General features: G+C 31.0%; 1 protein-coding gene across 7 annotated transcripts in view; it reads right to left on the bottom strand.

Annotated features, from left to right (window-relative positions):
• LOC140664204 (uncharacterized) overlaps window positions 1-13,103 on the bottom strand; it is a 49,813-nt gene that overhangs the window by 17,883 nt on the left and 18,827 nt on the right. For 2 of the 7 annotated variants that reach the window (XM_072889087.1, XM_072889089.1), the window contains exon 1: window positions 6,593-8,168. The exons of the other annotated variants lie outside the window; for them this stretch is intronic. In XM_072889087.1, the coding sequence (XP_072745188.1) occupies window positions 6,593-6,684 (92 nt within the window). In that variant the 5' untranslated portion in view covers window positions 6,685-8,168. Of the gene's footprint in view, window positions 1-6,592; window positions 8,169-13,103 lie in introns of those variants that run through there. 7 annotated transcript variants of the gene reach the window in all.

Here is a 13,103-nt window from a genome sequence, read left to right as displayed (position 1 = left end):
AACAACACTCTCTTAAGTAACATTGTGAGATATTATACAAAATTATAAACGTAAATATTTCATCAAGGAGCTGCAATTTCCTGAACGACCTTGAACCTTGGGCTTCCTCGATCCTACATTGAAATTTTTCTTTAATTTAACTTTACAAGCGACCATACAAATAGACTAATGACGCAACTAGGACCGCGCCATCAACTCGACGTAATAGCCGATAATTAGTCAGTGGTTTGCGCAACAGCCATTGTAGACTAATATATTCCGGTTTGAAGATGTGTTTCGCGTACTTCCGACACGAGAAACAATATACTTTTAAACTACCAGCATATAATTACAAACGTAAAACCGAAATGTTACATCTCATCTTTTATTTGATTTCCGAATCAGACAACTAACAATAAGCCTAACTATTAATAGATGTACAGAATATCATGTGTGTGTGATATTTGCGACATGCTAAAACTGCGACACATTAACATGACACTAAAATAATATAATATAGTAATATAAATTTTACTTTTTTTAGCCTTAATAAATTTTTTCTCCTTTAGAGAATATATATATATATATATATATATATATATATATATATATATACTAATAGATTTTTTAAATAAACCCTGTACTTAATATAAATTATTCATATCATATAATATACAAATAATTATAAAAAATATAATACTGCATATATGATTATTGTCAAAAGATAATCTATCCTGATCTTTTATTTTTAAAGTTCTTTTGACAGGTTAAAGTATAAGCAAGTGTACGACAGAACAACTCTTGAATCAATAACATTATTCTGGCAATTATTAATGGCAGATGTCAAAAGAAAGCGATATTATCTATTATTAATATCAAAAATTATATAGGTATTAACGACAAAGTTTGTCAAGTAATTGCGATTCAAATAAATTTTACGTTTGATATAGAATGAGTCACCAGAAACATAATTTATTTAAGAAAAATGTTTATATTTCTTGGATTTAAAAGATGCGAAAAAATATAGAACATAGTGTGTAGATGACTTTAAAAGACTTGCTAATTTTATACAATTCTAAGTTTATTATGTTTTAAATAAAATTATAACACATAATTTTTTAAATTTATTTTATAAAGTTTATAATAAATAAAAAAATATATAAAAAATAGAAAAAAATGGAAAAATATATAAAAAATAGAAATATCGATAATAGAAAACATTAATAATCATTTAAAATTCTTAAGAAATAACATTTTGGAGAAAAAACATCATTTTCATCATGTTCATCCTGCAGAACCATTTGAAGTCTTGTTTCTGGTGACTCAAGCTGTATACGTATAATGACATCAGCTACAAGAACACTCTAATGACAATTAACACCTTATCACCTTGACATGTCATACACACCTGATCAAAGTTTGAATAAGATAAGATCTTTGAATCTTGTGTACAGACTATATGTTTTCAAAAGCATGTATATTTTGGAATTGTTAATATTTCAAAAATATGTATATTTTATCCTTATGTATATTTCAGTTATATTTTAGAATTAAATATATACTATATGAAATGTTTCAAAACTGTTCAATACATTTAAATTCACTAAATCTCTTTGTAAAATATTATTTAAAACACAAAATTTATATACCTATATAATTATATAAATATATTTACTTAAGTACAAATAAATGTTAGTATATATATGTAATTTTTAAGTTATTAATTAATGTTAATGTCAATTATTAATTGCTATGTAATCTTCTTTTTTTAATTTCAGCTTTAATGTTAGCATGACCTTTGTAAATTGTATTCTATAATACAATTTTATTCAATTACAATAAGATTGCTGAGAAAGAGTAATCAAAATCTAATATCTTAATTATCTCGCTCAAGCAAATTGCTTTTCAGTCGTATTTAATACTATTAAAACTTATTATTAAAATTAATAATTTTATTAGAGTAATACCGTATTAGAATAATATCATGGTAAAGTATCAAGAAATGTTTGATTTTTTAAAAAGATAAACTGCATAATTATGTATATACATATATTTATATATGTATGTATATATTTATATGTATATTCTATTAATATTTTATGTTCTTTTCCATATTGTGGCAGATGGAAGTTATCGATAACCTAGTTTAGTTTAGGGATTTTTTTTTTCCATCCTATAACTCAAGCTTATTAACGATAACGAAAGGGCGTGGTACATATTACGATACGTCGATCCTACTGATAACATGTACATTGTTGAGCATATACATCAAAGTTCATTTAAGATCTATGTCACTTTTATCTTGTAAAGGAAATATAATAAAAGAGATATATGTAGAATAGTTTATAACATATCCTCTTGTAAGTTTCTACAAAGTTGCATGTTTATAATGTTTTCAGTTAAAGTTTGAAGCATTCTTGAAAGGCTTTTTAAATAGAAATGTTCTTTTTACACTCACTCAATTATATAAACATAAGTTCGTTAAATTAAAATTAAAAAACATTTTTGTATATTTTGAAAACATTCTTTCACTGATAAAAATCTTCCACGAGAATACATTTGTCAGTTTAATAATCAAACCTTAGTACTAAATAATTCTACAACCTACACATAAGATATAACAATAACATGTATTAATAACAATAAGATTCTAGATAAACGATCAAATTGATTTTTAATCTACAGTCACTTTCTTCGAAAGTATTCATTAACTCGACTATTCCTTATCAAAGAATCGCGGGATTAATTCTCAATTATAGACAATAGAACAGACCAGAGTAACAATGATAGCGAATAAAAGATACACAAGAGAAGAAGATATAAAACCGGTAAGTTCTTATAAGTTTCCCACGCCACACCTATCATCAAAGAATATTAATTCAAATCTGGGCAATGTACAATAGTAATGAAAATATGTGTCACCGATAAAATTATTGTCTATTGATTAATTTCTCCGGCTGTTTCCAATCTTTTCAACACAATATTTTCTCATAATGGCATTTTCGTATTAAATACATTTTTATGTGTAATATGTAAAATAAGTATATCTTTATATAATTATATTAAATATATATATATTATATAATGTAATAATAATTTACATATGATTAAAAATATATCTTGATATATAATATTATATTAAAATTTCGGTTGTCAATTTAAAGAGAGAAAAAGTAAACAATTTTATTATTTAAAATTTTCTAAAAAGAAATAAAAGCTTTTGATTTCAATCACATATATAATTTGGAAAGTATTTACACTTTTTGATATTTATTTACCAAATTAAATCAATGAATGTAGAATTAATTAGTGAAATGTTATATTTTAGATATCTAAGGATTAAAAATCGATTTATGCAATCTTATGCATCAGCGTCTCGCAAAACGTGATATTTTTAATATATTAATGCATACTAATAGAAATCTAGCGATAATTATTCACGTATGCGACACAGTTCACATGTTCACAGTCACGTATTCTTTCTTTTTTACGTAACTGCGGCATGTTTCTTTAATGTACAAGATTTAATACGCTCGCTGCGTGATTAATGGCACGTTGCCTTTGATATTAATTGAGATTTACACTTATCTTAGAAGATTGCGATGTAATTTGTGGAAATTAAATCTCGCAATAATTTGCTGAGATTCGCTTATAGAGGTTTTGATCGATTAGTTATAATAGAGAAATAAGAATAATTTATTAGCGCTGAGAGATAAATGTATATCTTTTTCATTGTGTGCTTGTGTATATGTATATAAACATAAAAATTCATTTTGTGCGTATTACCATAACTTCTCCTTGGCATAAAATTCTCTTTATTTTTATATTCATTGTAAGTCATCTTCAAGATTGATGACGTTATTCTACAGTAACTTATTTTTGCCGTGAGATATATATATATATATATATATAGCGATACACTTTGGTATTCTATTCAATTCTCAAATCCATTTCCTTTTCCTTCGTGTTCACTTTTATATGCATCACATCTTCAGATTTAATTGTGTTACATAAGATGTCATAAAAAAAATTTACATCATCACACACGCATTGAACAAACGACGGAAACCTGCTGTTACCGGTTACAATAAAATCCACTTAAATCACCTCGAAGGCCTCGAAAGTAGGCAATCTAGCACTTTGACATACGTTTCTTCGATTCAAAACAACGAGAATGGATAAGTCAAAAGTGAATCGAGATTCCACGAATAAAGGTCATCGCTAAAAATCACGTAACATTCGAAATAAAGAAAAATATTTTTTGACGCTTTAGCTTCCAACAAGTTACATCTTACAATATATCACTATTTTTTGTAATCTCATAAAAGATTCGATGAAAGCGAGCACCAAGAGCAATAACAATGCAAATAACCATAAAAAAGCATTTAATAAACAATTTAACATATTTTGAAGACAGAATAAATATTAATAAAATAGCAATACACGTACAGAATTTTTAGCAAATATTACTTATTGTTTATTTATGTTTGCAATACTCTCTCAATTATCACGATTAAATATTATACAATCTAGGAAGTGGAAAATTGCGAAATCATGTTGTGACCTTCTTGAAAGAAAAAAAAAATAATCAGACAAGAAAACTAAACAGTCTGCACGAAAAAAATATCCTATATTAATTCATTGGGTCATGACGACTTTTTTGTTAAAAACTTTATTGCTATATTTAATAATTTACTACATAGTTATAATAAATGCTTCGCGGGTTAAATTATTATTCGTTTAGCTGCTTTTACTTTTTTAATATTAAGTACTGCAATTATTTAAGTCATAAAATAAAGAATAAATATCTTAATAACGTATTATTCTTTTAATAATCATGAATAATTTCAATGCAATATTTGAAACTGGTTGCATGCAATTTCCGAGACTGTTTTTTTACACATATTCATAATCAGATAGGAAGAGAGATCTCGGGCAAAAGGCGGCGATCTTTCTCAATTCCCAAGAAAATCCAAAGACCGACGCATACTCGTACATAAAGAAGTCTCTGAGTTTAAAATAATAACTATACTTGTCAGTTATCTTACAACTTGTCCGCCAGCGAACTCTCCTGAAAGGATGCGACGCGCGAAATCAGAAAGTGCACATCAATTCTGCATGTATATATGTATGTGCTTTGTTTTATACTCTGACTATATATTCAGTGTTAAAAGTGGTAACTCTCTTGTATTGACATTTTACCCATTCTTTTTATTGAACAAATAAAACCCAAAATCAAACACTTTCATTCAAAGTACTACGAAGTTTTTAGTAACATATATCTTGCTCAAATTATATATTTACAATGCTAATTTCGTATAATTCCAAATTTTATCCGACAATAGATAACATTATTTATTTAGTATAGTAAATATATATCTAAAAGATAGGTGCATTTCTCTCTCTCATACTAATTGTAAGTGGTGAAATTATAATTTTATTATTCTTACTTCTTTAAATGCAGCGTTAAATGCGATAATAGGAATATTTTGCGACTATGTTTATATGCACATGCAAATTGTGGATAATGCTTTTGAGATGCATTTTGGCGAAATCGTGTATGCGTCATATGCGAATATTATTGTCAATGAACAAATGACCTTGTTTTCAACTTTAAAATACTTGGCTTCTTGATCTCAAAAAAGAACCAAACAAAAGTGAATCAGAAAATAAACATCTTACAAGTCCTTTTATCTTTAATTGATAAAATACAAATTCTTTCAGTCGTTTCTCTCAAGGAAATAATATAAATAAAAATATTTCTCTCTCTCTCTCTCTCTCTCTCTCTCTCTCTCTCTCTCTCTCTCTCTCTCTCACGTTTTCTCAATCTTTAATTAATTATTTTTTTCAATTATTGTTAAGTAATTGTTACGCAAAAACAAATAACATAAATGATTACAAAATAATATAGCAAATGTTAATTAATTTGCAAAAAACTGTCTTTGCAATTTTTTAATAAATAAGCTTATTGCAATATATTACAATTATTTTTCCAGGCAAATGATAATTAACAGAACTTACATTCTGAATTTTCGACAATTAACAAAATTAATAAGCGTAAATATTGCATTCTTTCTTTAAATAAAAATAATTTGAAAAAAATATTTTTTTTAAAAATAATTTTAAATATTAAATGCACAACATTCTCAGAAAAATTATATAAAAAAATATAATAATTTAATAACGTGATAAAATGAAATATTTATTATTTTATAATTATTTTGTTATTATTTTGTGATATATCTTTTATATTTAATAATTGAATAAGCTTCAATATAACGAAGTATCGGTGCAATAATAATGCATTTCTCATTTGTCCTAACGAAGCAACCTACCACGTGTAAAGTGTCAACTTAGCAAAAGAAAACAGTTGCTTTTCGTCAAAAAAGAAGCGACGGTTATAGCTTTAAAATCGTTCCTCGGAAAACCGAGGCCGGAAGTAAAATAGAGTAAAAAGTCGCGAAAGTCGTAGACATCGAAACATGCATGAAGCAGCGGCTATTTTCTTCGTGGGGGCCACAAGCTCTTTCTTCGCTTCGTCATTTCATCGCCTCCCCTTCCCTTTTCCTGCCACGACTCTCATGATTCCTACCACGAGAGAGAAGCAACTTACCTCACATTGTAGGATCTTCCCGGTTTAGAGGTCATTGCACTTCGTCGGGTGGTTGTAGCGGGGTGGTGGTCGGTGGCAAATCGATTTTCCATGACGACGTCGCAGCGTCGCCTGCTGCAAGTCGTCTCCTTTCCTCCCTCGCCCTTCCTCCCTCTATCACTCTATCTCTCGTCCCTATGCTCGCTCGCGTTTCTCTCACGTTCGTTGCGACACGTGACTACGATGTGAACTCTACTCCTACCGAAGAGAGCATCCTCTTCAAGATGCAGGTCGATCGATACTTCGCATGCGGCTCTTTGTCCACGTCGACCATCCACCCTCAAATTGCACTTGATAATCCACACGCGCGTTTTCTCCTCACGTTGACTCAACGATATCTTGACAATATCTGACAGAAGATGAATCTACTAATTTCGAGATAACCGGCATTATTTTGTATCGGTAGATATGCTATGGACCTTTGAATGCAAATACGTCACAATGATTTATCCTTCAATGAATTGAAAGTAAAGAAGAAACACGTTTCTCTCTTTTTAGGACTATTAACAGAGACCAATGATTTCTGTTCACGATTCGGGAACTCATGACATAAATTTAGTAGAATATCTTGATATTAATGCCAATCTGAGATACGTAAACAATTTTCACAGCAGCATCCAATGTCACGGCAATGGTAACGCTATCTCGTCTGTTTGCACGAAGCTTTATAGTTGGCTGATGTTCGTTCAAGCGTGTTTGTTTGTACACTTCTTCCTTGTAAACGTTTTCTTTTATCTTCTTTTTGTCACGAATTTATGTCACGGTTGTGTCACGGTTCCGCGTCGGGAAATTCCAGAGTGATCGATGGTTGATCTGTGCAAATCCTATCAACCGTAGTTTCGCAACTGTCAACTTCCAACGTAAAAGGATTCACGTGACAAATCGGTCGTTTCCGATTTCTCCGATGATTGTCCGCTGATTCGTTAAGGATTCTCACACACTTCTTCGTTTTTCAAAGGCGGATAATCAACCTTAGAAACTATTGTAAATGCGTAGATAACGGTTATCTTTATAATCGACAAGGTCGACAGAATAAACGTTGTCTACTCGAAGAAAAACAGAATTGTTTTTTTCCTTTACAAAAAAAAAAAAAAAAAAGCAAAACTGTTAACAGCTTTCGCGAAAACTTTCAATCAACGAAACTCTTAATCGCGTAGAACGACGATTAATTACGTGCATTTTTTTATAATTCTTTCACGCAGTATGAAAAAAATTAAAAGATTATTCTACACACACGATAAAGTTTCTGCGATAATCCCGATGCACTGAAATGCATCGTGACGTTTTGTTCACGTGGCGGCGATTTCTTCGACATCTGCGAGCGGATAGTACGGGCCAGATTATCTTGAAATCGAGAGAGGGAAGATGAAAAGCGCATAAAGTGGCGAGGGTGATTCTTTCACCGTATATGCCATACGGTGGTGTCGTGTGTTTGTCACTGCAATTCACCGCAACCACTGTGGTTGCATTACGTGGCTCACTTATATCGACCGTATCGCACTGCGACGAGGAATCAGACTGGCCGCCGAGCCGCGTGCCGCGCAGGTTTTATAAATGCTCATGCGCGCATACACGCGCGTTCAATTCATCAAAGCACAGGTGGCGCCGAATTAAGCGCTTCTAAACAGCGTCATCCTTTATTTGCAAAGTATTTTCTTCAAGACCGCTTCACACGCATTATTTTTTACAATGTATGTCAATCTTCTTTTTAAATAAGCAATGATTTCCTCTTCATTTTTTTTCTTCTTTAAATAAGATATTTTATCAAGATACTTTATTAGATTTTTATTCATTCATTGAAATGTAAAAAAGATTAACATCTATATAGATTGTCAATAATTATAATTTAAAAAGTACATAACTCTCAATTGATATTACAAAGCATGTCTGTAACTTTTTTTTTGAAATAATTACGTACATTGTACGTCATTGTATTAAGAGAAGAATAAATTATAAATGTCAATAAAGTATTAAAAATAAAATCTCTTTCCTGTAATTGCAAAAGTAATATTATTGAGATAAAATATCTACTCTGTGTGTGTTACTATTCCTTCTTCTAACATAATTAACGAATATGCACTTTATAATTTTAGATTGACGAGTTTACATAATACGTAGATATTAACATTTTTTTAATAAAATTTTATAAGTATTTTTTTCTCGCAAAAAAACAAAACAAATCTGGAGAAATTAAACATAGACGATATAGATCTTATGATGCGAAACTTATTAAGAAAAAACTTAAAACTCAACAGAACCTGCTTATTATCTCGTATAATCTCCAAGTTCATCCTTTATATCGTACATTTCTTAAGTCTGCACATGCGGTCTTATCGCCAGATCCGTAATATCAAGCTCGTTGAGGAGGACTGACTAATTAAGGGCCGCACGCAACGGACCATTGACCGCATTAAGGCCCCGACGATCGCAGATATGTCGATCGATATTTCCGTCCCGATCCACCCTCGCGAGGCCAGGCAGCTTGCTTAAACGGCCATCAATTACGAACGGAGGTCTGAGCTTCGAGAAACAATTAACGACCGCAATAACAATTAAGTCGTTTGTACTCCCGTTCCATTAAGACGCGAGTATTAGCGTGTCATGGCGTGAATGATATTTAACAGTCGACAGGAACGCTTATTGCTATTGGGTGACAAAAGGAACCATGTTAAATGAATACCGCATTTGTATTCGTACCATGATTATCAGAAGTCTGGGAATCTGGCTGTTTGCCATATAATTCGCGGCCAAAACGAAGAAATAGCTGTCATAAAAATCAGAGTTTAAGATTAAGAGTGATTTTTTCTCTGTTAATTCTCTTATTCTTGTTTACAAATCTCGCCCTCTCTATTCTTGCTTTTTTCAGATTTAAAAAAAAATAAATTTATAATAAATTTTCTCGTTTATTTATTTAAATTAAAATTATCGTTTCTATATTTAATTATCATTATTATCTGACATTTTTTCTTCTACATGCGCAGTATTATATTTAGATTCTTAAATCTGCAACGTACCATAAGAGGACGAAAGAGATTAGCAAAAGCATAGAAGTGCAGTCGGACATACGTGAATTATAACCCACATAAATTTTCACGTCGAGTGGTTAGGCCGTATGTGAACTTAAATCCCACGGGAGAGCCACGGGCCAGGTTTCCGCTCGCGAGAGGATTATTCTATTGTGGATAATCTTGACAATGCCGATTTCACGCGCCGAGTATTCTAAATCGCGCACGACGGTACGTGTTTATGCCGAAAACAACGCTGCCGACGCGAAATTATGCGGAATGTCACAAATGAATTTCTGACCCGAGAGAGATCTCTCCCTCTAACTGGCAACTCGTGCTATTCCAGCCTAGGGACACGAGAACTCGCGATATGTGCGAGTGCTCGAGGAAGACTGGGTAACGGCAACGTACAAATTGCTTCGAAGGATAACACTTGCATACCGAGTTGTCAGTAATGTTTAACTCGTGAAAACGTGCGCGTTGTAAATATAATCTTGACGTAATAAAAAAAAAAAAAAAAAAAAAAAAAAAAAAACTGATAAATGCAAGAATGGCATCTATAAAACCTAAAAAGAAAATTGAACAGTTTTATGACTTTGTGAAATATATGTTTCTCATCTAGCTTTTCATTTTTATTTAGAATTATATCTCCCAAAGTTATTAATTGCGTATCGTGATTACGTATAATTGCGAATTTTTTCGAGATATTATTTCGTTTTGAAAAAAAAAATGAAAAATTCTTAGGATTTTAAAGAGAGATTTCCAGATGCTTGATGTTTAAATAATTAAATAATTAATTTAATAATAATTAAAAAATTTTCTCGTAAAATTTTGTATAAACAAATTATACAATTATTAATTTAGTGTGTTGTATCTTAATATTTAATCAAGATTTTTTTAAGTAATTGCATATAATTATAATTTAGGTAGATATAATATTGTTTGATTACACATCGAAACATTAAGAAACTATCACCATTATACCTGGTGTGTTTTAAATCCAAGTTAGACACAGCTATATATATCAGCAAAGCACAATAACTCAAAGAGTTCACAGTAAAAGCTTTCATAGTAAATCTAAACATAGTAAATCTGATGACTGAAACGGTTTAAAACTATGTTGAAAGTTAAAATGTTTGGATATCAGTTTCCTTGATGTGCAACCATGATAAGTTTCTTCTATTGACTACGAAACGAGCAAGGTGTCTACTGATTATTATAAATTACGTGTAATGATGCTAAGCTTAAAACAGCATATATAAGCTGAAACTATGTGGAATGTTGCCGCAGATCGCCTAGGCGGATGCTTCCTTGAATTATTACTGCAGTCTATCTCTTTACCATTTCTCTTGCGCTGGCAAGGCCGACTGAATTTGAATATATTCTTAACTTGGAATTACTTTAAATTTTTTACAACTTGCGCGTAAATGATCTTGGACAAAGTCACATAAGTCATGTTGCATTTTCGTAAACTAACTTCTTTTTTAGAAAATTATTAGGATTGTAATTATTTGATCAATTGTTTTTCACGTAATAATATATAATATATGTAAAAGTATATATTATACATATTATTATTTTTATATTTTTCTTATATACATGCTTCAATTTTAATCATTTTTTTAAAATATAGATTACTTATTTTTAGAATATCTTAAAATAAGATTTTTATTAGTTCAAGTTTTTTTTTTGTTAATTTGAAAATTAATGGAATAATAAAAACTAAAAAAATAAGAATATCAATAATTTATATTCTTTAAATGTTTTCTTGAATTCTAGAACTGTTTTCAAGGAATTTTTATTTTTTTAAGCTTTTGAAAAAAAAGTGATAATATGATGACGTGCTATAAAAATAATGTATTTACTCTCTTTTTACAGTTTTTTTACGATATCTGCTCTATCATTGCAATCAGTAATGGACAATTTCATAATACACTTTTGGAATAACGTCGCGGTCAGCGACGGTTAGTAATTCATGTCAGACGACAGCGATATAATTCAGTCGCCACATAAATTCACGAATGTTGCCGAATGTGTTGTCGGTGGTCGAAGAGATAAAGTCGGCCAACGAAGATTCGCACGCATTCCGTAAACGGAATTCCAGGGCGACGTGTGGCACGCATCAGAAGGGTGGGAGGGAGGGGGGGAGGGAAGCACAAAGAAAGTCGCGTGGAATGTCGAGAGAGTCGCAGACGGGTAAATCGCTCGGCGGTCTCTCGTGCGCATAGATGCGTACACCAGTGCGTATAAATAGAACGCATCCCGAAATATGTCTTTCAGTCCGCACTTAAAATCGTCGCTTCCGCCGAGTCGATTCGTCGGAGTACCCACTGCCCTAAGGGCCGTAAAGGCCGTAAGATTTTTACCACCTATGGTTTTCAAGCACGACGAGACAACGTTTTATAATCTAGATCGATAATAATCAAGATTATTTGATAATCACTTGATAAGTGATCGAGGAAAAGCGAGCTCTAAAAATTTCAAGAATGTGATTTGTAGGTATAATTTAGCAATTCTTCTTTCAACTTCTTATTAATTATTAAAATATTATTATAATATTACATTATATTTTATATATATGTGTATTTATATATTTTCGATATCAAAGTAGCTTTCATTTTTCGAAGGAAAATGATTTCGGAAAAATCAAAAGTATATATATTTTAATTCTCAAAAAGCCCTGAAAAGTTTCAACCGTACAATTTATTGGACTGCTCACTTTTTAAGACAGAATTCAAACAGATTTCAAATCTCTTTGGACATTTTGTACCGTGAAATTGTCAGATAGCTACAGTCGTTGAATCGAGAGAATTTCTCAAGGAAGTGATAGAGCAAGAAGAACGCTATCAATCCATGTGATCGTTCGGGCGTGAAGCCAGCAGAATCGTCGAATGATAGATAGATCGGATTTTCGATCGAGCGAAGCCACGCGAGAAGATTTAACGGTGCACAAACCATTGATCTTGGATTTATTTAGTCCACGTCGTGATGTAGAGGGACAGAGAGAGAAAGAGAGAGAGAGAGAGAGAGAAAGAGAGAGAGAGAGAGAGAGAGAGAGAGAGATCTGTCCTAATGTATAAATCATTCTTATCGTCATTGATATAATAATGATAACAATTTTTTTATAGCCTACTTTATTATTTCTTAACTATACTAATCATTTTGTAGCTAAAAAGAGAAGCGATTTATATTTTAATATTTTAATGGAAAATTTTATTTCTTGTGGGAAAAGTAAGATATTTCAAATAAATTTGAGAATGAATGATGAACCTGACATTTATTCTTAAAAAAATAAGCTTAAACTCAAGACAAGTATGACCTATCGCGGCAGCTCAACCGTCGACTTTCAATTATGATCATTTGTATTAGCGTGATGCGCACACAACGAAAGAAAGATTTCATCACGGATCCTGAAAAGGTGATTGCATTGTTCATCTAAAGATCGATCAAAAGAACATTTCTTCATG

The sequence above is a fragment of the Anoplolepis gracilipes genome, chromosome 3 (assembly GCF_047496725.1).
Source record: "Anoplolepis gracilipes chromosome 3, ASM4749672v1, whole genome shotgun sequence".
Taxonomy (NCBI): Eukaryota; Metazoa; Arthropoda; class Insecta; order Hymenoptera; family Formicidae; genus Anoplolepis; species Anoplolepis gracilipes.
The sequence above is the reverse complement of the archived record's forward strand: the minus strand, read 5'-3'. Positions and strand labels throughout refer to the sequence as shown.